The sequence below is a fragment of the Eptatretus burgeri genome, chromosome 6 (genome assembly GCF_056783735.1).
Source record: "Eptatretus burgeri isolate ZD-2024b chromosome 6, Ebu_testis_v1, whole genome shotgun sequence".
Taxonomy (NCBI): Eukaryota; Metazoa; Chordata; class Myxini; order Myxiniformes; family Myxinidae; genus Eptatretus; species Eptatretus burgeri.
In genome coordinates, this window is record NC_140966.1 from 50,334,069 (window position 1) to 50,361,781 (window position 27,713).

Genomic DNA, 27,713 nt, shown 5'->3' on the forward strand with positions numbered 1-27,713 from the left:
CGTTAAATTTCAAATAGCCGAGATGGACCTTAAAGGGACACTATATCATTTAATGCATTCACCGCTTGACGTCACACCCTGCCCCCCCCCCCCCCCAGAAGGACTGCCTATCCATAGTGTCTGCCAGATTTGTGTCTATATTTTCGAACGTTTCGTGAGGTGCTCTACAGGGAATCGAAACAAATCTGGTTAAAAACGGATGTTTTAAAATGATTAACGTTTGTGCAGACATCAAACAGATGTACCACGTGACGCGTGCACAGATGAGCAGGCAACGTGGCAGATTTTCTGCAATGTTTATTTCATGGGCGATTAAACTTTTTACGATGTCTCCACGGTTGTTCTATGTTAAACAGCAACTTTTGTTGACAAAAAGTCATTGTTTGAACAAACTGATTTTATTTCATTACTGCTGCAGATGTGGTGAAGACCCAGATTCAAAGTTAAAGGGATGCTATACGGTATGCAGCCACACCCTGGCCAGTCATTGTTTATCAACCATTTAACTGGAGTGCTTCTTTGAGTGCTTCAGCCACTTGCCAAACGCCCCAGTCAGCAGTTGTGATAAGATAGAGGTACATGATTTACAAAAGTTCAATGGTTTCTCTTTGTGAGTTTCAAAGCAAAATATATTTGATAACACCCGATCTCTGAGCTGTTTGCTGTACCAACGAGTTTTCTAAATTGCAGAGCCATCCCCCCACTTACCACATGACAATTGGCAGCTGTTTATAAAGAGTAATGTTCCTCCACATCTCATTGAAACGTCTATAAAGCAACGTTTTTCTAATTTGTTTATTGAAATTCTCCCAAAACAAGGGTGAAAGCAACTTAAGATTTTTGGGTCGTATAAGAATTGGTGTGTGTGTGTGTGTGTGTGTGTGTGTGTGTGTGTGTGTGTGCATGCCCCCCCTTTTCATTAATCATTCTGCCCCCTCCTAATACAGTGCAACACCCTCCCCCACATCTTTGTCTCTGGACGTGTCAGCGCAGTGTTTATGTTTGGACAGGAGTTTGTCTCCAGACGTGTCTGGGCGGTGTTTATCTCTGGACCGCTTGGCTCCGAACATGTCGGGGCAGTGTTTGTCTCCAGGTGGTATTTATAGTATGACCGGAAGAAAATGCATTTCAGACATTTTGTTTCCATCTTCTCTGTTATTATTTGCAGAACCATTTTGATGAGACGGTATGAATTGTAATTAACACTCCACCGCACGTCTGCCTTCCTTCCCCTCACCTCTGGCTGCCTTCACTTCCTCCATCTCTCCTCACTCCTCTCTCTTTTCCCATCTACCTCCTCTCTTTTCTCATCAGTAAAACAATCGGTATTTGCTCGTACATAATACAAGGAATGGATCTAACCCTCCTATGGTTGTGACACGCAGAGCTTTCATCTACACTGAACTGGCCTGGTTTTTGAAGGATATCGCACCACGGAGCAGGGTGCTCGTATCATGCAAGAGGATGGAACTGATGCTGCAGTGGGATGCCAGTGGGGAGATTTAGCACAGAGAGAAGACTCCTGATTGTTTCATTCATCAAGGTGATGCCAGCTAATCCAATCGTGGTGGACATTTGCCCCGTTTCACGTGCCCATTAGCAGTCCATCACGTCTGTGCCTGCCAGTGAAGATGCTCCTGCCCAGTCCCCATGCCTGCTGAGCCAATTGAGGCCTTGCTTACTTGGGGCTGTCCACCACCAATCACGAGCGTGGGGGTGGGGGGAACCGAAACACACCAATAATAGACCTCAGAGGCTAACATGAAGCTCAGAAGCTGTGATGAGGCTCTGAACCTGAACGAGTTTCAGACAAGGGCGAACACAGGACAAGATGCCCTTCACCTGTCTATCCACTCAATTGGAAAACGCCATGCCTCCAGCAGTGCCTCTGCTCACCTTGTCCAATTTGACTTTGATGGGACCCCTGTACTCGGCACAATGTTCAAACGACACAGGTTAATTTTGGAGGCATGGCAGGTGAAGACGGGAGGGTGGTCTAACTGGGGAGATGATGGACATACCCACACAATACACACCTCTACGAAAGGCAAAAAACTGGATGGTGCAAACAGCTGGACAAGGTGAGCAAAAAACATCACTTGATCCCAACCACCACATCCGCATGTACACAACACTCAATGAGGACCCCAACACTCGCACAACAAACACCTCATCATGGCCAACCCAGTCACAAAACCAGCTGTGTTGTTGCACCGGAAACACAAAACAACAATCATACACACGTCCTCGCCCACACGTACACACACACACACACACACACACACACACACACACACACACACACACACACACACACACACACACACACACACACACACACGTGCTCTCGCCCACACGTACACAAAAACAACAATCATACACACATACTCGCCCACACGTGCTCCCCCACACGTACACAAAAACAACAATCATACACACATACTCGCCCACACGTGCTCCCCCACACGTACACAAAAACAACAATCATACACACATACTCCCCCACATGTGTCACGTGATTGGGTTTTCGTATATCATGCCTCGCCCGCTAGGGGTGGGAAGAGTGTGCTTCTGGTTGTGCAATAAAGCGGAGTAGATGGTGGCCCGCGTGCTTCTTGCGTCCCACCGCACCTGGTACACTCTAGTTGGCTGACGAGGATGGTTGAATACGGACTTATGCCCGTTTTCGACGGGGACGACTTCGAATTGTTTTCGGAGCAATTGGGATGCTATTTCCACATGAACGATGTGGTCGACGAGAGCAAGCAGAAGTCGATCTTGCTCGCTTCGCTTTCGCCGGAGCATTATCGGCTGCTGGGTGATTTAGTGGCACCGAACAGGCCCCGGGATGACGGGCTGGCGTTTCGGGACATTGTGGAGAAAATGAAAGCACACATGGCACTGGAGAAGTCATTGCAGCTCGCTCGATTCCAGTTCGATCGCCTCTCGAAAGGAGCAGAGGAACGCGTCGCTGAGTTCGTGGCGCGGATTAAGCGTTCTTCCGTGGCCTGCAAGTTCACGGCGGGGGAGCGGCCAGCTCGGCACAGAGATCGTTTTATTGCTGGTTTACGAGATGCGAAGATGGTTTCAGCGGTTTTACGGCTGAAGAGTGAAGCCATTACATTCGACACAGCGGTCGAGCAGACTCGCGGGGATGTTCGAGCCATCACCGGCCACGAGGGGTCGCGAGCACCCCGGGACGCGCGCACGACCTTTGATGCGGGTCGGACGTCGCCACGCGGCCGCGCGTGCAGCGGGGTGACCCCGCGGACATGCTTGGGATGTGGAGGTCGACACCTGCGCTGTGCATGCCCGTGTAAGGGCAACGTGTGTTTGAATTGTCACAAGGTGGGTCATTTGGCACGTGTGTGCCGTGGGGCGCCGGCCACCGTTAAGGTCATGGATGGCGATGTGCGAGGCGACTCGGGGCGGAACCGGCGGCCGTTGTTGAGCCTGTTTTCAATTGGCCTGGCGGCGGCGCGCCCGATGACGGTGGAAGTCGAAGTGAACGAAACGCCGATCACGTTCCAGGTCGATACGGGAGCAGCGGTGTCGCTCATCGGCGAACAGACCACGCGTAGACTCAACGGCTTGAGGCTTATCAGGTCAAACCTCATGCTGTTCACGTATACCCGCGAGAAGATAACGCCAGTCGGGATGGCAGACGTGTCTGTGCGGTATCAAGGCCAGGTCGCCACGCTTCGGGTGTACGTCGTGCGGGGGAGCGGGCCGTCTCTCCTCGGCCGAGATTGGATGGCCCGCATCAGGCTAGACTGGGCCGCAGTTCACCTTGTGCAACCCGTGCCGAGCCAGTGGGAGGATCAGTTGGAGAAGATTCTTCAAAGACATCAAGGGTTGTTTAGCGACGACCTTGGGAAACTCAAGGGCATGGAGGCAAAACTCTTCCTGAAGGAGGGGGTAGTTCCTCGGTTTTGTAAACCACGTCCGGTGCTGTATGCCCTGCGGGACAAGGTCAAGGGTGAACTGGATAGGCTGGAGGCCTGTGGAGTGATCGAACGGGTGTCGTGCTCGGATTGGGCCACCCCGGTTGTCACGGTGCTGAAACGGAATGGAGACGTCCGATTGTGCGGGGACTTCAAATCCACGGTTAACCCGGGGCTCAGCGTGGAGCAATATCCACTGCCGTCAATCGATGAAATATATGCACGATTGGCGGGGAGTCAATACTTCATGAAGCTAGACCTGCGTGATGCGTATTTTCACCTGCCGATGGATCCTGGGAGTAGCGAGCTTTTGACAATCAACACGTGTCAAGGACTCTATCGATATACCCGACTCTGTTTTGGGATTGCTTCGGCCCCAGCTTTGTGGCAGAAAGCCATGGATCAGGTTTGCATTGGCCTGCCCGCTCAGACCTACCTGGACGATGTGCTCATTGCGGGGAAAACGGCGGACGAGCATCTTGCGAACATTGCCCAAGTGCTGACAAAGCTCGAAGCGTGCGGCCTGCGCTTAAACAGGGACAAGTGCGCGTTCTTCAAGCAGCGCTTGGAATACCTCGGGCACATCATCACGCCGGAGGGGCTGTTGAAAGGTCCTCGGAAGGTGGAAGCGATTCAACACATGCCGCCGCCTCGCGACAAGATGCAGCTGCGCTCGTTCATTGGCATGGCCCAGTATTACCAAAGGTTCGTGCGCGGGCTCAGCTCACAACTTGCGCCGTTAACGCGGTTGCTCAAGAAGGACGAGCGCTGGGCTTGGGGGCCTGCACACCAGGCGTCGTTCGACCGCGTCAAGCGGCTGCTCACAGAGGATACGGTCCTCGTGCACTACGAGCCTGCGCGTCCGCTCCTATTGGCATGCGACAGCTCTGCATATGGCATCGGGGCAGTGCTCTCCCACAGGATGGACGATGGTTCCGAGCGGCCTGTTTGTTTTGCATCCCGGACCCTGTCCACAGCAGAGCGCGGATATGCCCAGATTGAGCGTGAGGCTCTCAGCCTCGTCTGGGGTGTGCGGAGGTTTCATCAATATCTGCTGGGGCGGCATTTCACTTTGCAGATGGATCACAAACCGCTTCAATTCATCCTGAGACCCGAACGCGGGGTGCCGGTGGTAGCAGCCGCGCGAATACAGTGGTGGTGTCTGTTTCTGGGTGCTTACGATTATGATATTCAGTTCCGAAGCACCGAGAAGCATGCTAACTGCGACGGGCTCTCACGCTTGCCGTGTGCGGAGGGTCCAGCTGCATCTGAGTTGAGCGACCGGGTCGATGTGTTCGCGCTGGGCCAGGTCCAAAGCGGGCCGGTCACGGCCAGGCAGGTCGCGGTGGAATCGGCTCGTGATCCGGTGCTTGCCCGTGTCCAGGCGATTTCTACGGGGAATTGGAGCGATCTGCCTTCGACACCGGCATTTCAACCTTTCACGTCACGCACAGCGGAGCTGTCGTTGGTCCAACGGTGCTTAATGTGGGGAATGAGGACGGTGATTCCACCGAAGTTCAGACAGCGGTGTTTGGAAGAACTGCATGTCAGTCACCTTGGCATCGTGAAGACCCAGAGTCTTGCTCGTAGCCTGTTGTGGTGGCTGGGGTTGGACAAAGACATTGAGCAGTTGGTTAAGCATTGCGCCACGTGCCAGACAGATGCTGATAACCCGCGTCGAGCTTCGGGTCTCTGGCCTGTGCCAGACCGAGCTTGGCAGAGGGTCCATGTAGATTTTGCGGGACCGGTTAATGGCAAAATGTTTTTGATTGTGATCGATGCATTCTCTAAATGGCCGGAGGTTGTAGTAATGCAGCATACTTCAGCAAACATTACAGTAGAGAAGCTGCGGATGATCTTTGCTAATAAGGGGTTGCCGGAGATCCTGGTCTCTGATAATGGTCCGCAGTTCATCGCGGGTGTATTTGATGAGTTTATGCGCCAGAATGGTATTCGACATCTAAGGTCCGCACCGTATCACCCTGAGACGAATGGCCAAGCTGAGTCGTTTGTCAAGATGTTGAAGCGAGCTTTGCGCAGGGGGGGTGTTGCAACTGTGCAGATGGTGGTCGATGTCTTTTTGCTCCATTACAGGAACGCAGTTCATCCTGTCACGGGTGATTCGCCTGCCATTCGTCTCTATGGACGGGCTTTGCGGTCCAGGCTGGATTTGCTACGACCTGGAGGGTCGGGGAGGGGGGCGATGTCGCGTCTGACGCAGCTTCGAGGTGGGGCAGCGGGGAATGGTACGCGATTATTTCCACGGTTCCAAATGGGTGCCGGCGGTGGTCTCTGGGGTGCTGGGGCCGGCGAATTGCATGGTGTGGACTGATGGTGGGGATGTGTGGAAGCGGCACGTGGACCAGATGCATGATCGCTGTTCAGCGTCACCCCCCCCCCCACACCTTCCCAGGCCGAACGATGCGGGACCCCCGCCGGTAGTATCGCCGGCGCCTGACGTTGTGTTGCCGGGGCTGGTTGGGCCGACGCCAAGTGGGTCTTCGCCTGATGCCGTCCTACCCGGGGACGTGGAGCAGGCTGGGCGGTCGGGGGTGGCTGGTGTTGTGGAAAGTGCGAGTCCGGCGAGGGTGTCACCTCGACCGAGCCGGGAGGCGTCTGAGCCTGGGCTGTCTGGTGGCGCTGCCCGGCCGAGGCGGGTCAGGGTGCGGCCGCGGTACTTGGAGGATTATGAGTGTTGATGGGTTTCCGATGGTCATGTTGTGATTGTCCGTTCATCGTGTGATGGGTCATTTTACGAGGGGAGGAGTGTGCTGTCACGTGATTGGGTTTTCGTATATCATGCCTTGCCCGCTAGGGGTGGCAGGAGTGTGCTTCTGGTTGCGCAATAAAGCGGAGTAGATGGTGGCCCGCGTGCTTCTTGCGTTCCACTGCACCTCGTACACTCTACCCCACACCTGCTCGCCCACACGCACACAAAAACAACAATCATACACACATACTCCCCCACACGTGCTCCCCCACACGTGCTCACCCACACGTACACAAAAACAACAATCATACACACATACTCGCCCACACGTGCTCGCCCACACGTACACAAAAACAACAATCATCCACACGTGCTCGCCCACACGTGCTCGCCCACACGTACACAAAAACAACAATCATACACACATACTCGCCCACACGTGCTCGCCCACACGTACACAAAAACAACAATCATACACACGTGCTCGCCCACACGTGCTCGCCCACACGTACACAAAAACAACAATCATACACACATACTCGCCCACACGTGCTCGCCCACACGTACACAAAAACAACAATCATCCACACGTGCTCGCCCACACGTGCTCGCCCACACACGTGCTCGCCCACACACACACATACACACACACACACACACACACGCACGCACGCACGCACGCACGCACGCACGCACACACACACCACCATCCCTCACAATCACCACCTCCCCTGTCGATCATTCAACCAATCTCACACGTCAAACTCACTCATCCAACCAATCTGAAAAATCCAACTCACTCATCCAACCAACCTCACCCATCAAACTCGCACATCCGCCTGAAAAATAACTTATTTCATATTGCTAAAAAAAAACTTTTGAATAAAATATGTGGCTATTTCCTTTCTCCTGTGGATAATCATTCTAAACCTGGATTAGCCACAGTGGCTAATTCCTTTTGAAAGCCAGAGCACACCCAGCCAATTGTTAAATGTTTTCAACTCGTCGTGTCGATGCTTTCATTGACTGAGTATTCCGTGTGTTGGGAGTTAGAAAGCCGTTGGTTTTCCGTAAAAGGGGGACATTCGGACCGACGGTTCTCGGCGACTAAGCCGCTTGAAATCATGCACAGGACAGGCTCGCTTAAGCGGCTTGTTCCATACGAGTTCCGTCGAGGGTGGAATACCCCGGTAGTTGGATCACGTGGGTATTTAGGTAAATTGAAGATTGGCAATCGACCCTACCCCGCGTGGTCTGTCCATTGGCGTATTTCAGTTCTTGCACAAGGACCCGTCGGCCTTGGAGTTATCCGGGTGGCGATCTATATTCCGGGCGATCGGTCGGGCCGATTCAACTTGCGGCTCCGTCAGAGCGGTCGGTTCGCGGCCGACCCCCGGCACCGCAACAAAATGTATGTATGTATGTATGTGTGTGTGTATATATATATATATATATATATATATATATATATATATATATATATATATATATATATATATATATATATATATATATCAGAAATGGTTCCACCTTCGTTGGAAGCAGTTTTACAATTCCTCCCTTATATGATGTCTTATGATCAATAAAAATCTTTCAAAATTGAAATTTTTTTGAAAAAACATCTCTTGGATCACTTCCTGATCATGACTGATCACCTCCTCCTCCCACCTCCCTTCACCCCACCTTCTTCATAAACCTTCTGGTTTCCAATCCTCCCTCGATTAGAACCTTCATTATCAGTATAATCTTTGCCACGTTTCAATTCCATGATACCTCTATTGACTTGAGCAGCAGTAACTGTCAAAATTAGTTGTCATTGCAGTGCTTTTGTAAAATGAGGACAAAGACATAAAATGTCAGCCCCTGTAGTTTTTTTTTTTTTTGCCATTTGGAGTTAAAGGGCTTACCCATATTTACAAGATTTATGGGTATGCACAACTGACTTGAGTGGTTATGTGACATGGAGGATTGGGCAAGATTGCGTAAGTAACAAAATGGCCACAAGTGGGCCATCTTGGATCCGATCTTGGAAAAATAATGACGTGTTTATGTAAGCCATCATTCGTTATCTGTGTGCCAAGTTTGAACAAGATCCGGTAATTGCATGTCCGAGAAACGGTTGAGCGGACGTGTTCAACGTCGGGTTGTTTTTTTTGCAACTAAAATGGCTGCCAGTCAGCCATCTTTGATCAAATTGCGAAACAAAATGATGTGTACCATCATGTATTGTATTTATACCAAGTTTGAACAACGTTGGTCCCTATATGTCCGAGATGGCTGTGGATGGATGCACGGACAGACAAGACCCAATCCATAAGCCCCTGTTCTGGACTATGTCCAACGGGGGTTAAACACCACAGAATGCACACTCCTTTCATAGCAGACATTTAAAGTATGAAGGTCACAACTTACTGCTGCTTCCAATTTGCTCTTGATTTTTCCAAGAGTTGTCTTCAGCTGGGAGTTTTCTTGAGTTACCTTTTTGATGCGCTCCTGTAACAAAAATATTTTGTTGTGGTTTAAAAAAAAAAAATTGATTGCCATAGTGTGTACACCAAGTACATTGTGTGATTTGAAAAGCATATTGATAGGATGTATGAATTAGTCATAGATTATCTTGATGAAATGTCAAATCCATCTTCTATAAAGAATTGATAGATGGGAGGTAAGTTGATATGATGATGGACTGCTTCTACTTTTTACAACTAAGTTGGCTGATCCTACTTTTATTATTATTATTATTGTTATTATTATTATTATTATATTTTGAGTATACAAAGTCGACTCTTGTATAAGAACTCAAATCGGTACACTGAACGGATCAGGATGTAACAGGACAAAAGGGGGAGGGAGGGACACCAACAGCAGAGTTGAAGGCCAAGATAAAGGGATACCTGGACAGACAATGGGTGTGGGGAGGAATGGGGGCAGGAAAGAACAAGATGGATACAGAAGGAAACTGACAGGAGTGAAAAACTGGAAGTTTGTAATGAGAAAAGCTTGGGGGTTGGTTGGGTGAGGTGGGGGCAGGGGAGGGAGTTTGCGAGGGTAGAAAAGATCATGGTTTTTGGATTGGGGATGTTCTGCGAGGGTGGTGAACAACTTTCTATGAAATGTTGTCAAGCAGTTCAATTGACATTGTCCAGCCCAGTGATGCGGCGATATTCGTTGTTCAAGAAAAAGCTTTTTGATCCATCATGTCTCAGCCATATTCACATCCCAGCAAATCTATTCACTGCAAGTAGTACTAATTATATGGCCACAGCCAATAAAGTATTTTCGTTTTCATGTACCGGCATACAATGGTGTATCATCAGTATCCTAGTGTAGCACAAATGCATCGCTGTGTGAACAGCCTCACAGGTGGATCATTTAAAAATATGATGAAAATGTGTACGAAAGTTTGCCTGGTATAAATGTAAATGTGCTGCTGCCATTACAACTTGCATCATGCATGCTCATTTACCAGAAGGCATACATTGTTGTTTCAACAGTTGTGGTAAAAATGTGGATTTTTGAACCTCTGACCTCCAACTTGGCTTGTTTATTCATAAATTCTTCTTCCATTTTATTCTGTCTTTCTTTGACTTTTCTTGGGGCTTGTGAAAAAGGACAAAAAAGAGGAAAAGGCTTCGATACATAGGTAAGTATCTAGATGTACATAGCAACGAGTGAGTGATGCCAAACATTATGTTCCACGATATGTATGCATTTAGCTGATGTCATGAATTTGCCAGAATATTTTATCAGGTGTAGTTCAATACCCCAGAAGGCATGAACTAACAATTGGAAACTGGGTGTAAATGCACCGTATGACTATTTACTTTTACAAAGGTGTACCTGTTACTTGTGTTTGACATTCTTACCTGGTTTACTTTGTCCTTTTCCACTACTTGAAACCATGACACCGCTATCTGTAAGGATGATGGCTGCAGTCTCTCCCACCTAGACAACATGTGGCTCCCATGATTATACAATGCTGGTGGACATGACGAGTCATGAAGGAATTTACAAGTTATAATCTTTAAAGAGCAGGTTGCGGGTCACCAAACATGTTCTGAAAATTTATCAATATGATTATATGTGCATTAAATAGTTCGATGCAAACTATTGTGGGTGCCTAACTATTGGGGAAATTAATGAAATTTAACTCCGAAGTTGTTATTTCTCGAGGCTGTTGAAAAAAAACAGCCGCAAACCATTTATGGATGGTGACGTCACGTTCTCCAAAACAAAGCGGACGCTCACTCCCTCATTGAAGAAGTGTCCAGTTGAGCGGGCCGTTCTTTCACTTTTTTGAGCTTGCAACTGTCTTTCTTATCCTTTTTTTATTTTGAATTATTGTGGAACAAAGTTACTTGGATATTTGTACATCTTGCCTCGTACGCGTGTCGTCATGTTTTGCGAAAATGACTAAAAAACGGGTAATCGCTCGCACCGATTCCCAAAGGAATCAAACATTCGCCGGCAGTGGATAAGATTTGTACAAAGAAAACGGGTAAAGAGGACCCTTTGGATAGACTTGTCATTTGTGGTGACCATTTCACAGCCGAGGATTACGAAGGCATAAACACATCTGATCACCACTCTGTGAATATGAGTTGTTGGTTGACAAGTTCTCCAGATACTGCTCTGCCACAGAAACAATTGTTGAGATTAAGTGAGAAAAAGCTTGAAATGTATTCTTAAAGAGTACATGGAAAAACACCTAAATAAACTTTCTGAAAAACACAAGCATGAAAAAATTTCTCAACAAATCAACTTATTATTGATTAAATTACTTTTTTTAACAGCATCAGCAAATTGGGCTATTTCATTTCAATTGTAAAAAAAATTGATCAATTTTCCACTTTTTTTTCTAAATTTTGGAGAATATTTCCCAACGAGGCTAAACATGTTTTGGTATTTATATGCCACAACAGTCTCTTGGAAGTTGGGGTTTGTTCAAACTGTTCACTTTCGCTGGGGTCAAGCTCAGCTGTCAAAAGAACTTCAACGCCAAGGCTACGGTGTATAATATGTTTGGGGCCATTATTGATTCATTCTATTTCTGACTCTTGAGTGACTAGAGGGTTAAAAATTATTATATCAAGTCACAGACGAATCAAACTTTATATTATTTTATGCATCGAACAAGAAAATGAAAATCTACAAACCAATCTGTCTGGTGGAGTCTGTCAGTGTGAACTGCCGCGCAGTCAGTCCTGCCACTTGTACACGAAATAGGCCGTTTTCTGGCACTTGTAAGTGGCTCAAATTTATATGGCTCAGGGCCAGAAACTCCATAGTATAAATTTCCATCATCCTCTGACTCGTCCTCGGCAATATCGGAACGAAAACACTCAATTTCATCATCGCTGAAATCACTCTCTGATTCGCATCTCACCATTGTTCACATGCTGTTTCTGAATGTTCACGAAGTTTTCGGAGAACGTGACGTCATAGCATCTTCGGTAACTTCCGAACTGTTTTTTGATCACTGACAAAAGTTTTGACTTGAAAGTTAATTTTAGCATATTTTGAGTTTCAAATGTAAGAAAATAATTGCCCAACGATTAATGTGATCACAACCTTCAAATCGCACAAAGTCATCAGCGACCCAAAACCTGCTCTTTAAAATCATATTGTTGAAGCATTGATATTTTCTTTGTCTATGTAGTCCCATGGAAGGTTTTTGTGCACAGTGTGCTTGCTTGTATGTTTCACTTACATGGGGGTATATAATTTTGCCAAAACCCACTAATTATTTCCTTGAAAGCTATTGTGAAATACAATCTATCTACACTATGATGAAAAGATATGTGACCCATTAAAATAACAAGCCTTCTGCGATTCTGTACGTCTGACCCAATTTGTAAACTTCTCAATGCAGATATCCTCAACTGGTACATCTGTTCTCCCAGATGTGGTTATTACTAACCTTCCATCCTATATCTCCTTTTCCACCTCTGACCATATTCGTTTCAAAGCGCATATCTCTCTGGCTATTGTAAAGGAACGACTTCAACTAGGCAGAATCTGGCTATTTGCACAGGCAGGGATTTCAATCTACCCTCTTATAAAAGGATTAGGCTGCCATTTTTGGAGTATCTGATATAGATTCCACCTGGGAATGCTTTCACAAAAGCCTACTTTCCTTCATGCACTGGTTTATATCCCATCTCATCTGTGGCTATCTTCAGATTGCAGGCCATGCCAATTGGCTTGTGCAAACAGCCTATTCTGTGTCATTAAGGTTGCTCTTTGACCTGCATCCTCTTATCCTCACAGCCCTGGATTACTGAATCCTAATGGGGAGGCAGTTATGGTCAATCGGCTGGCTTCTTCAACATGGAAAGCGAACCTGACCACCATCTTAGTTCACTCAATGAGGTTCACAAGTTTGTCTCTTCTCAGGCAAGCCAGAAAACACAATTTTCCAAATTTGATGGCTGAACTCTTAAATAAGTCTCCTTCCTCAGTCATGATGATACCTTGTCAAGTCTGTCTCTAGTGTGTACTTGCCCTTCAGATGTTTTCTCACCTCAAGTGGGATATTGGCAGATTCTGCCTGAAATGAGGCACAATTTCTCAACTTTGTATTTTCCTCCAAATATCTTGTTCAACCCATTACATTCTCTCCCAATTTTATCCCCCAAGTATCAATGTCAACTCAATTTTGTGTCCTTTTAGCTCGAAGGTCAAAAAAGTTATGTCCAAACTCAACCCTGCTTTGGCGATGAGTCCAGATGGCATCATTGCACATGTTCTCAAATCCTGCTTGCTGGTTTTGCTTCTCCATCTATTCTATTCAGCCTGTCGCTCCCCTTTTGCTAATTCATGACTGCTTGGAGGTCAACAAACATCACTGTCATCCACCAGGAGGGAACAAAAATTTATAACCAGAGTTGGTGTCAAACCACCCAATGCTCGCCTGTTTATACATTTATCGTTTTTAAAAGACTCGTCTTATAATTAATATTTTTTATAAAGCATTGCAGTGAGGTCTGATCCAAATAATTTTAGAGCAATATATGTATTTGTATATTGTAATCAGTAACGAGCGCAAGTGAGCACAATATACACCCGAACAAGAAGGTATATAGAGAATTGTGCTACTACATGGAAAACAACATCCTGGTTGCCATGGCAACCACTTTAGATGACGAACGTATGTCATGACACACCGTCTCCACAGTCTGTACCTATGTACCAAATATGAAATGTGAAAGTTGAAAACTTTGGGAGTTAGTGCGGACAGGAACGGATGGAAAACAGCATCCTGGTTGCCATGGCAACCACTTTAGATGATGAACGTATGTCATGACACACCGCCTCCACAGTCTGTACCTATGTACCAAATATGAAACGTGAAAGTTGAAAACTTTGGGAGTTAGAGTGCGGACAGGAACGGACGGAAGGACAGACGACTGGTATCACATAATACGCCCTAATATATATATATATATATATATATATATATATATATATATATATATATATATATATATATATATATATATATATATATATATATATATATATATATATATACACGGGCGTATAAAAAAGTGTGGTGGATAAAAATATTAGAAAGGAAAAAAATAACTTGCACCAAAAACTTTAACATTTTCATGCTCACGTTGGGGGTATCGCTATAGCTCTCTGTTCTTCGAACAGGCGAGCTAAAAACTGATATTGACTACCGACCAGTAAGCCTTCTTCTAAATATTATCAAAGCCATGGAATTCATCATTGTAATTGACATCAAATCATTCCTTTTCTCCAATGGCCTGATCTCACCCTCAGTTTGATTCTAATCTAAATCCAATCACTTCATACTGCAAATGCTGCTGCTGTTCTATCAGCAATGGTTAGTCCTTAAATTGTTTACTTCCTCGAGCCTTTGTAATCTGGTAGTTTCCTGGTATTGCCCTTTTGCACTGCTGCTTCTGTTGCTTGTGCTTTATCTTCTATAAACAGTTATTCTTTATACTTTTCCTTACCTCATTGTTTTTTTTATTTTCATGTTCTATTTCTGATAGTTTTATCTGGTCTTTATTTGACATTGAGTTTATATTTTGTTTTATGTCTTTTTGTTCATCAATCTTTTTCTAGGATTCATCTGATGTCCATTATTATTATTATTTTTTCTTTTAAATCCTTAGATTTGTTCTGCTCTATCACATATTGAATTGCTCAAATCCTTCTGTTCTTCAATGTCTTCTGCTTCCTTCAATGTTTATCTCTGCTACCGAAGGTGGAAGGAGGTTATGTTTTTACCCGTCTATTTATATGTTTGTTTGTCTGTTTCTGTGCAGGATGTCTCAAAAAGTTGTGGATGGATCCAGATGAAATTTGGTGGGCAGGTTGGGTGTGTGACGAGGACGAACTGATTAGATTTTGGTGAAGATCTGGATTCGGATCCAACTACTAGAATTTTAAAAGTGATTCTTCCCCATTGAGAGATTGGGACAAAAACGATCTAGCACTGTATAGCATGATACTTCAAAAATGTATTTGGCCCAATATGCTCTTGTGGATCAGGCATTACATGGTGGAGGTATGCGCTCTACCGAGTGCCCTCCTAGTATGAATGTTATTCACCTTCAAGTTAGATTATCTTGCTATTTTATTTTCCTTAAAGGTCCACACGATCAGAAAATCATGTTTGGTTTAATGAATAGATATGGATTCACTTGACACTTAATCATCCTTTTCTTGATTGTATGTTTTTTATATATATATATATATATATATATATATATATATTGAAAGGAAGAAGACTCTAATGTTTGGTGCACTTTTATGCTCAATTGGCCCCACCCTTCCATGATGTGTCTCAACCCCGGGTTCATACATGTATGGTCTGACAGCACCTTCTACATAATGATTTGACAATCGTTGCAATCTGGGGGATTCTTGATCAGAAAATTATTCATCAAATTCAATTTCTGGTTGGTCTGAAGTGAGTTGGATGGCCATTATCCATTGAGTGTTGATGATCTTTCCCTCGATTATGTCATGGCAGTTTATCTGGAAATTTTAAGGGTGGCACCCAACGGGTTTTATTTTTTAACTGTAACACCTCAAATGAGCTAAGATCCTCGTCCTCTTAATGATGACATTATAAAAACGAATTTGACATTGTGATGCATCATGTGGGCGATAAATTATCTGTGCTAATGTCCGGCTTGATTCCCACAAACAAAATTCAAACAGCTTGCCTAGTTTCGGAGATAATGGTATAGGCGATTTCCATTAGCGACGATATTATGACGTCAACTTTTTTTTCTAAGAAGAATTTCCAAAATCGGAGATGGTTACTGCCTGCGCGTGGGCTTTCTGCATATACATGGCAAGTTTCATGAAGATCCTATGAAAACTCTGGGATGTGAAACAAAAAATAGGAATGATGTCATAAAAATTGATGTGATGTCATAGTAATGTATCATATGTGCGTTAATTCATCTCTGCTAATGCCCTTTTCGATTCCCACAAACAGAATTCCAAAAGCTTGCCGAGTTTCGGAGATAATTTTTTAGCCGATTTTCCATTAGCAGAGATATTTTGACGTCATAACTTTTTTTTTTCTCAGAGGAATTTTCAAAATCTGAGGTGGTTACTGTCTGCGCAGGGTATTTTTACATATTTATATGCCAAGTTTCATGGAAGTTTCGATGAAAACTGTAGGCTGTGAAACAAAAAAGTCCACGAGAACAATGTAAGACTTAGATCCTCCACGAGGATCTATTTATTAGAATAAAAAAACACATTCAGTTTTGTTTATTACTTTAGAAACCAATATAATCGTATCAATTTTTTTCTTTCTTTTTTTTTCTGATTCTGTATACCTTTAAGTTTTCTCATTGCTAATTGTCTTTTGTCAAATATTGTTAACCTCCGCCATCGAAGATTGGAGGTTACTTTTTTCACCCCTTTCTGTTTGTTTGTTTGTGAACAGTATTACGGAAAAACTCTTCGACTGATTTCGACGAAACTTGGTGGGGGGGGGGTTAGGTATGGTCCAAGGATCATGCCATTAGATTTTGGACTTTGGGTGGGGACCCCCCCCCCCCAAAAAAAAATTGTTAGAGAAAATTTTTTTTTTTTGCATTTCTACATGTTTTAAGTGATTTCCAACCCCCTCAAAAAAAATTTAGAGAAAAATGTTTTTTTGCATTTCTACATGTTCTAAGTGATTTCCAACCCCCCCTCCCAAAAAAAAAATGTTGGAGAAAAAAAAATTTCTGCAACTTTTTTTTTTCAACAAAATTTCGATTTCTTTTTTTTGCATTTCTCCATGTTTTAAGTGATTTCCAACCCCCCCCCCCACCCCAAAAAAAAACAAATGTTGGAGAAAAGAACTATAACTGTCAGCACTGTTGACATCATATTTAATGAATAAGATATAAGGTTCACTTGAGTGACCCAGCAGTATTGGCGGCGGAGGTTTTGCACTCTCCCGAGTGCTCCCCCTCGAGTTTATATTGTTTTCATAGCCTCAGCTTTAACTTCATAATCGCTAGATTATGGTCACTTCCTACATCTGCATCTTTGCAGGCTCGAAGATCCTTCATGGATGATAACCATTTCTGAATCACTGCAATGTGGTCTTATTATTATTTTTTTTTGGAATTCCATCTGCTGAGGTCCATGTTTGCAAATGGATATCTTTGTGTTTAAACAAAGTTCCCATTCCAAAAATCTAAAAAACACCTCTCCATTCTCATTAATCTCTCCATTGCCTTGTCTTTCCATGCAGCTATTTTCCTCTATTATTTCTTCAAATTTTCATGTTCATGTCCCACCCACAACAAATAGAACATCATGTCTCAGAACTAACATAATTGCAGTTGTTCATAGAATCTTATTTAGTTTGTTGTACTGAATTATTTGTTGGTGCATTGCACTGAATGACATTCAATTTGCTGTATGGTATTTATAACTAAAGCATTTATGGGTTTCCATTCTGACAATGCCTTTTCGTGCTGCTCCACCTCGCATCATCGTGACCCTGGCTTGGTGAATACTACTTTCCGAATAACCCCAATTAACTCTTCCTTTCTCTACCCTCTTGCTTCCAGGTTGCAGCATTTCCTCCCCTTCTCTGGTTTCTCTTTTATTCTTCGTTCTTTCCCTTGCTTTTTTGTCCAAGATCAGCCCCACTAGATCCAACTGTCAGTTCAAACCCTCAGCCACCTTGTTCTTAATCTTTCTTAATCTTTGAAATAGAAGTCTATGTTCATGTTCCTTCCCTGTATTATTATTATAATAATAAAAAATTGATAATATAAACTTTACAGGAGTTTAAAATCCCCCCCCCCCCAAAAAAAAATTTGATTCATCATGAGCTCTGAATCCTTGACGTGAGAGAGTGGAGATTAATTTGAAATTTGTTCCGGGTGCTGGCGATACCTCGCCTACTCTTCGTGAGAGACACCGTGGGATTTTTAATGTTCACCAATAATTTGCGCTTGCAGACGGGTCTTCCGGCTTGACGACCCAAAATTAAAGATGCACACATTGATGCATCACCGTGCATGCCAAACACCAGAATGACAGTTTAGAGCTGGGTCAACATTGTAACCCAGCCTAGAAAGCTGAGAGGCAACAGTGCCAACCTTTAACTTGTCCTACTATCCCCATAAGTTTGTATTATGACTTGTCAAAAAATTCATTGACGTGATCCAAGACTCCTGGATCTTGTTCATATAAAGCATTTATGACAAAGACATTGCGGACAATGACAAAACCACAGAACACGAAAATTAAAATTTGATGAAAATGAAATCTGACATTCAATTTTTCATGGGCTAGACGCTCAGATTGGAATGCCAAACAGGTCATCCCAAGTTTGATATCCATCTATCCTAAATCCCAAACGATAACTGTAATAATAATAATAATAAAATTGCCAAACCTAATAATTACAACTTGTTCCAATTTTTTGCATGCATAAAAGGCAGTAATGGTGTGGTGTCCTTTTGGTTCTACTGTACACCATATGTCTTTACCTCACGCACTGTGAGTCCTGCATGAGCCTCATTCTTCATCTGTGCAAGCTGGAGCTCATTTGCATGCCGCATCTGCATTTCAGAAGTCTCACGCACCGCATGTTGGTACCGACGAGAGCACCGTGCTGGAAGGAACAGTGAATGCGTCACACGACACCCAAGCACCACGGTATTATTGAGAGGTTGAGAGCATATTATCTGAGATGAGTGAGGAAGCTCTAGTGTATTAATTATCAGGTTGGAGGCAAACTAATGGAAAGAGTTGCTCACCTAATTCTTCTTTTGTTCTATTCAGTTCAGTAGAAAGGTCATTCACTTTCTGGAAGACAGAGGCAATAGGTACTTGGTACTGATGGTGATCGATGCCATCAAAACTCGTAACGGTGTTCGTGACAAAATTTGCTGTACTTTGTTTTGTTATCATATGAACAGGGCCGTTGCATTTTTGGGGAGGGAAAAATTTCCAAGAATGCAAACAGTTGTTTCCTCCTTAAAAGTGAAGTTAGATGTGATCATTGTTTGCATGTCTTTCAGAGCAGTTGCTTCTATTTTGCACTTTTTTTTTGTAAACATGATCAAAGCTCATGGAAGGAAACAAGATGGAAAGAGGGAAACACGAACGGCTGAGTAGAAGTGAGAGTCAGATCAGGGGGAGTGGGGTGGGAGAGGGACACTTGTAGTGAACAAACTGAAACACAATGAGGAGGAGGGATGGAGAGCAGGAATGAAACTGAAAAGGAACGAACCAACTGACAACTAACAAATGAAAAGAGGCCTGGTTTGGGGGAAGGGAATAAATGATGATGTGCTTGGGAATGGAGTCACTTGGGGTAGAAGAGATTGTGGGTATGAATAAGCAATGACCTGAGGTAGTGGTGAACAGCTGTCTTGCAGCCCTGGAGGGAGGAATGGGACTGAACAGACTGGGAAGTTTGTTCCATGGGTGAAAGAAAAGAGGAACAAATGAGTGGAGGTGAGCAGTGAGCCTGGATTTTAGGAGATTAGCAAGAAGAGGTTTACTGGCAGGCCATGTACACCCTGCAGCAAGCTCGGAGGGACAAAGTCAAGAGGGGTAGAGGGTGTAAGACCAAAAAGGAGGTAATAGAAGACAGACCACCAACTTGTCTGTGATGGTAAAGCGATAGCCCCCCCGAGACTCGGCTTCAACGCAACAGATGCCGTTGGATTTGAGGGCCTTGCATTCCATGGCATTAAGAAAGGCAAGATGTGAGGCAGGGCCCAAAGGTGAGAGCGGTACTCCATCAAGCTGCGAATGAAGAACTTGTTGGTTGTGAAAAGTTCAGATTGGCCAAGGAAAGACCTTGCACCATGAAGGATTCCCTATTGGCAGCTGGCTTTGGAGGCCATCTTGGAAATAGTCTGTCCAAGAAAGATCATGGCTGGATGGTGAGGCTTGTGGTGGTGGGACTTGTGGTCAGTTGTTGTTATTCCCACTTGCCTTTTATCATGCCATAATTTTGCTTTCTGCTGTTAATGTTTGCATTCTGTGTATGCTACATTGGAGCAGAATTGCCTTTTTCCTGCTTGCTTTATATTCCGTAGTGTTTTATTCGAAACGACCATAACATAGTGATGGATGCACACCATTTTATTGACAATACATTGCATTCCTTTGTGTGCAACTGCTCAATATTGGTACAAATCGATGATGTGAAAAAGCCAAGTTTTTTTTTTTTTCCAACATTTATGGCAAAAATAGTTTTGCCTTTAAAAGATTGATCTAAATTGGGGTCAAGTTCTATAGCATGTAAAACATGGTTACCATTTTTTTGTCGTGAAAGATTTAAAAGAGGTGGTGGTGGTGGTGGGGGGGGGGGGGCAAGTTGAATGCTGCTTGCATGTTTCAGCTTGGTAACTATCATTGTGTTGGGGTACAACGATGCCACTGATGCAACGCCCCAATGTCAGTCCAATGGTACTCATTTCACTGACCTCAGAAGGATGACAGGCTGAGAAAACCCCACCTGGTGTTAATTCAGTGGCCAACAGGACTCAAACTCAGGACCCTAAGATCCAAGCCAGCCAACATAACCACTCGGCCAACACCAGGCTCAATTGCTTGCTCTTATTAAACCAGTACCAAATTATTATGATTACCCCTCCCCCCCCCCATGTACTAAACATTCATTGATTAAATATATGACCATGTAAGGTTAATTGCAGAAAATTGTGCAAATTAGTCTTCTGGTTTCCAGATTCCAACATGCTGATTCTCATTGGACAGATGAAATTTTGTATTGGTGAATGTTGGAGCCTATAGGTATCCGTCGGTTCTGGTGATCATGGCAGTATTCAAAATGGTCTCACCAATGCAATGTAAGCATCCTGTAAGCACGACGATGCCATTCTGGGTCATCAGAGTAAAAGAGCCTCTTTTGCTTTTCAGGAAGGGTTACCTCCCCAAAGCTTGCCCCTCCAGGTTGCATGCATTCTACCAGAAACCTTTAACTTGTTACCCACCTCAAGTCTAAGTGTAATGCTCACCTGCATCCTTTCATCCCCCTTCTCATCTTACCTGTGGAAAGGTCTTCCCGAGTCTGTCTCGTGCTTCTCCCTCCCCTTGCCTTCAACTTTGCTACCCACTGTCATCTTTTGTTCTCTCCCATTTCTACCTCTGAGCTTTACAATACCACTGCAATCCTCTCCCCCATTTAACGCGCTACTACTTCTCTCACCCTGTGATCTATCTCTGTTATTGTCCTACGTTTCTACTTCATCCCACTTTGTGCCCATTTACCTTCTGTTGTCATGTTTTCCCAAAACAAAAGCCAGATACTTAATTATTTTAACCAGTCTCTCCAGCTCAAACCAGCTGACCTTCAGTCAGATTTTAGTCTGATCACCAGTTACCGCCTTCAAGAAGACGTCGGGTCCTCCTGCAGTTGACTGACTGTGCCTTCTCATGGCCATATTTTATCGTCACCCTGCAGTGTTCCCATGAACAGACTTTCTGTGTATGGGTATGTGCCAGGCAAATTGACTTTAGAAACCAGTGTTTTTAACACTTGTCCAGAGCCTGGGAGCATTCGAAGACGACATGCTGAAATTGCCAGCCAATCTGACAGTGAGCATCCCCCCTCTATGACCCGGGATGCTCGATTTTCTTAAATTCAGGAATTATTGCACCAAGTTCTTCTTCGGGGTTAAGACGATGATGACGGAGGTTATACCGAGATCAGTCACCGCAAAATGACCCAGTATATCAAAGTAAAATGAAGACAATCTTCTTTTTGAAGTGGAATGCAGTACATGCCAACATCAGACACATTTTCTGATGGTCTTCAAATCTCCATGTGAATACTTTATTCATCCAACGAGTGAAGAACCTGTCTTCCAGATGGTAAAATTCCCCCAGAATTGGCATATTTCTACCTCTGAATATCTGGTGTGAAGCTGTGCCATACACATTCACATTTACAGAGATAATTGGGTGGGGTCCTATCCCCCCCCACCCCAAACTCCTGGCTGATTAATTTTATTTTTCTGCCTAAAATCTTCCCATGCACACCCCCAGCACAACCAGGAGCATTCAAATCACCCTGTACAAACAAATGCACAGACTCTTCGAGAATGGAATATACTAGCAAAGAACCTGTTCTTTCGGACAAGTTAATTACAACACTTCAATGATGTTCATTGTTTTTGTGCAGAAAATTGGTGAATATGATTATTCCTTGTCCATCCATCCATTGGGACCATACTCTGTACAGAGCGTTGGTGCTGCCTAAGCAGTGTCCTTGGCTATTGGACACAATCCTGGATGGTTCACAACTCCGACACAGTATACCAGCATGCTGGCACTCATTTTGCCGACCTCGGAATGATGACAGGCTGAGTTAACCCCACCTGGTATTAATTTAACAGCTGAGTGGGATTTGAACTCAGGATCCTTGGATCCCAAGCACACCACTCTGTGTGACCACTCCTTGGCTTTTTTTCACAAGATCTTGGCTATTCGTTATTCACGTTGGCATCTTGGTTTTCTATAGGTTTTCTATTATCATCGCTTTTCTGAAACCTTGTGAATTCTTGGCTTTTTTTTTTCATTGGCTCACCTTGGCATTTATGAAAATGAGCAGTGGTCACACTGACCACTCTAACCATTAAGCCAACACCAGGCATATTATTCCTTGTAATTCCCTCATTGTTATTATTATTCCCTCACACCGGGAGTGGAATTGTATGATAAACATTTACATCCTCCACCATCCCCTTCCTCTCTAGACCCTGAACTTTGGGTGGCTATGATTTTGTTTTTTTTTATACCCCCTAAAACCTTCCTCGGCACACCCTGAGTACAACCACCAGTTTTCAAGTCGTTCCATGTCCAGTGGTTCAAGACTGCAAAGAAGTCAAACACAAACGAACGAACGAACATTTCTCAAATTATCTACTGTAGCTCGTGGAATGATTATTATTATAACTACACAGTTAGTGTAGTATTATATTATTGTTGAATCTTGTTTGCTCTTTTAATCTTCTCAACTATAGTTTGTCCTAACATTAATGAAATGTGTATATATATATATATATATATATATATATATATATATATATATATATATATATATATATGTATATATATACATATATATATATATATATATGTATATATATATGTATATATGTATATATGTATATATGTATATATGTATATATATATCTACATATATACATATATACATATATATATATATGTATATATATATATATGTATATATATATATATATGTATATATATATATATGTATATATGTAATATATATATGTATATATATATGTATATATATGTATATATGTATATATATGTATATATATGTATATATATATATATATATATATATATATATATATATATATATATATATATATATATATATATATATATATGTGTGTATATATATATATATGTATATATATATATATATATGTATATATATATATATATATATATATATATATATATATATATATATATATATATATATATATATACATATTTCATATCTTTGTACTAATCACCCAATTTTGTACAAGGTCCTTTTACAATAATTTCACCTTTTATGTATTTATTTACCTCGATGTTATGCCACTGACTTTCTAACTAACCTATTTTATATGAACATTGTTCTGCATTAGAGAATTCAGATTTTTAACAGACCAAAACAAAACTCGAAATCTTTACCTGGGTCATTGCAGTTTCACTCATGGTACAACCCATGGTGACTTCCCTTGAACTTCTCTTCTGGTCTTTTCTTGTAAAATCTTTGTTCTCTTCAATGTGCTCCAACTCCCTTGTGCTCTGCTCCCAAATGCACCTGCAATGCTGTATATTGTGACCTCATGAAGTATTTTTGCCATTCTGCGCTTTTTCCTTCATTAACATTATTCAGTGTGCGTCATCGTGTATGCAAACATAGCGTGGTTCAGCCCAATAACAGAGAAGCAGGGATGGCAGAAAGAAGGAGGAAGACAAAAGGGACATGCTCGCACCTTTCACCCCTCCTCCATTAAGAGTGGCACAGTCTCACAAAATGTATCTATTGACAGTAACCCACAACCAAGATTCCTTTTTTGTTTTGGAAATAAAAGTTGTGTTACTTGAAAGGGTTTGGTAATTCGGAGGGTGTATGGGGGTAGGTGGTACTCTGTTACATATCTGATCCATTTGGGTAGGTGCTAGACAAATGGGCCATATTTTGCACAAAAAATCCTCCAACATGAATCTGAGGCTCTGAGCCCTCAAAAACTTTCCCTAAATATGAGGTCATTCATCCCAGACTCCATGAAGAGGTTCACCTTTAATATGCTAAAATGGGCACATGTTTGCATTTTAAATTCTTGAAGATGGGTTCCTTTTTTGAGAAAAATCTTTTTTTTTTTTCCTTTTGCTTGAGTTGCACACTCGTGTGAAAAACGTATACACACTTCTCTCCCTCACCAAATGGACATAACCATTATTTCAGAGATTATAGTGTTGTGATTCTGCAAAATCAGCACTCCCATGAGGCAATGGCATACAACATACAGTGGTCCTGAGGCAGTGATTGCATTAGTAATGTTGGACCCCATTATTTGCTATTTGTGGGTCAGTTTGACCTGCTTTAATATTTGTGCTTTGTGTATTCACGTTTTTCTTTTTTCTTTTATTTTATTTTTACACTGCAGGACTAGTGTCCTACTACAGTGCCTAAAGGGAGTCTGCACCCCCTTTCAAATTTTTCACCTTTTGTGTATATATATATATATATATATAATTTATAGGAGGCAATGTGGGGTACAGGTAAAGAAGGAAGGGAACTAAAGGGCTATAATTTAGTCAAAGGGTAACTGGGGCAAGAAAAGGGGAAATGCAATAAAAAGCAATTAAGTTGTGTATTTTCAAAAAAGGAACAAAAATGCACAAGTTGCACATTTAGCTTAACATATACATTACTGACCGGATAACAAGGCAGTGTACCTAACACATGGGGAGGGGCAGGGTGGCCTTAGCCTTGTACGTATGTAACAGTCACCCTCCCCCAATTGATACCGCTCTCTGGAATGGCCCTGACACTGCACTCCACAACTGAGGATGCACGAGCTCTGGGAGCAGCTCGCCAACAGCCACAAACACTACAGATCTCTGTCAAAGTGTCTGGGACCAGGAGAGAGAGGAGAGAGAGGCAGACTTGATTTTTGTATACTTTTATTACAAAAGTATCAAAAAACACCAGAAAAGCACACGATTAAAAACAAATCCAAAAACATTTTTACAGCAAAAAGAAATTAAACCAAAACGATGCAAACAAGGATGTATGTTCATGTCAACCACACCACAGAATCATACACATATGTGCAAGTACTTTACACTTTTACAAAACCATATTACATCACAAAAAATAGCTCAAAACCTCATCAGTGTACCACTGATCACCCACGATGCCAAGCTCAAAAGATAAGCCTGCTATAATTTTAACCATGCTGAAACCATACCTTTAAAGCAGAAAACCACATTTATATTTTTTTCCCCTTCAACTTTGCTTTCCTGGTTTTATAAATTGCCAGTTTAGCAATGCTCAACAGTAAAGACAACCAGAGAGTTTGTGTCAAAGCCACCCAATGCTCGCCTGTTTATACATTTATCGTTTTTAGCTTGCCTGTTCGAAGAACAGAGAGCTATAGCGATACCCCCGGCCTGAGCGTCAGCGTGAAAATGTTAAAGTTTTTGGTGCAAGTTATTTCCTTTCTAATGTTTTTATCTACCACACTATTTTTTTACTGATTACAATATACAAAAACATATATTGCTTTAAAATTATTTGGATCAGACTTCACTGCAATGCTTTATAAAAAATATTATTAGACGTCTTTTAACCAGAGAGTTGGTTTCAAAGCCACCCAATGCTCGCCTGTTTATACATTTATCGTTTTTAAAAGACGTCTAATAATATTTTTTATGAAGCATTGCAGTGAAGTCTGATCCAATTAATTTTAAAGCAATATATGTATTTGTATATTGTAATCAGCAAACTAGTACAATTAAATGAATGGCAAGCTTCTAAATAACTTGCACCAAAAACTTTAACATTTTGACGCTGATGCTCACGCCGGGGGTATCGCTATAGCTCTCTGTTCTTCGAACAGGCGAGCTAAAAACGGGAGTACTGATTTACTCTTAGAACTCCTCTCAATTCCATAAATAAAGACTGGAAAGCAAAAACCAAAATTAAATTTACAAAATAACTGTTGAAGGAAGAGAAAGAGGGGTACCAATCTCTTGCATTCAATGAAATCGTGTGCCACATTTTCAGTGAAATCACAAAAGGGACAAAACATTGGAACAGAAGAGTTATACTTATGAAGTAATGTCTGTGTGACCAGGGCTTGATGTGTGAGTTTCCAATTCAGGTCTCCTGTTCGTCCAAGAGTTGGAAACCCATTCATCTCATTCCAAGCTGGAGTTAAGAAAACTCTCGCAGGTAAGGTCTCATTCCACCGTTTTTTAACAGTTTTGTAAAACCAGGTATACACGCCTCTAAACATATTTTGTAGATTGCCCTTTTTTTCCCTCATGACATGAAACACACCAATTTCCTCTAAGTTTGAGGAGAACATACCCTCTTGTTTTTTTGAGGAAATTTGAAGTTCAGTGAAATAGAGGTGAGAGTCTATCACTTCATCCACCCCAGTCCACCCAATGTTTAGTCAAAGAAAGGTTTGAAGTACTGTTTTCAAGACGTGTTCCACTATTCTCGCAGAACGAACCCCAATTTTTGAGGAAAGTGAGCTAGCAGGTAACCAGGCGTTTAAGGATTGCTCAAACAGATCTCACACTGTTTGTTGCAATACTGGTGGAACAATGCATAAACGACCTGGAGGATGAAATTCCGGAAAACAAGGGATTCTGAGCTAGTGGCTCATGTCCAAACTTTTGGGCATCATATTACACCTCTAAATGTTGCACTCCGAGGACTTGCCAAGCATTCAAAAGGCTCTGGTGAAAACTGGGGAGCTGAGACATATTGTGTTGCAGCTCGATGAGGAAGAGTTCACGGTCATATTTCAAAACTGCTTTCTGCAGACAGGCATTTGTGAGAGGTCGCCAAGGAACACACTCACTGTGCAGTAAGTGCTTTGTCGTCATAATATGAAACGCCATTATCCGACACTGGACGTGCATGAGGTTTTGACCACCTGCATTTCGATGTCTGCAGACAATGTCTGGGCCAAGCCAATGGTGGCCACCCTAGAAAAAATTAGTCAGACCCCTGTGAATGCCTGTGGCCAAGTATCTCGGAGGCTCGAGTGGGATAATTATGTCAAATAAATGGAACCACCAGGTTATATTGTTACGAATCTGGAAGCCATGAGCACACAACAGCCAGGTCCTATAGATCAGTTATATCGGTAAGTACGTGTTTCTAGTTAGGGTCCCGTCCCCAGTCTAATGGGAATTAATTGTTCGTGCGCTGCGGAGTTATTTTGATAGTCAGGGTTTTCTTTTACATTTTTACATCGCTTTCACAACAACAACACACTGCTCACGGCATTCTTAGCGAG

General features: G+C 42.9%; 1 protein-coding gene across 4 annotated transcripts in view; it reads right to left on the bottom strand.

Annotated features, from left to right (window-relative positions):
- The window catches only part of LOC147024755 (uncharacterized), a 38,290-nt gene extending 14,275 nt beyond the window's left edge, over positions 1-24,015 (bottom strand). For 2 of the 4 annotated variants that reach the window (XM_085884987.1, XM_085884991.1), the window contains exons 1-6: positions 23,857-24,015; positions 18,921-18,969; positions 18,651-18,775; positions 10,521-10,599; positions 10,183-10,253; positions 9,067-9,147 (exon numbers count right to left, since the gene is read on the bottom strand). In XM_085884987.1, coding sequence (XP_085741113.1) covers positions 9,067-9,147; positions 10,183-10,253; positions 10,521-10,599; positions 18,651-18,775; positions 18,921-18,969; positions 23,857-23,892 — 441 coding nt within the window. In that variant the 5' untranslated portion in view covers positions 23,893-24,015. The remainder of the gene's footprint in view (positions 1-9,066; positions 9,148-10,182; positions 10,254-10,520; positions 10,600-18,650; positions 18,776-18,920; positions 18,970-23,856) is intronic. The other 2 variants (XM_085884989.1, XM_085884990.1) reach the window with 2 other exon arrangements.
- Positions 24,016-27,713: the final 3,698 nt, after the last annotated feature.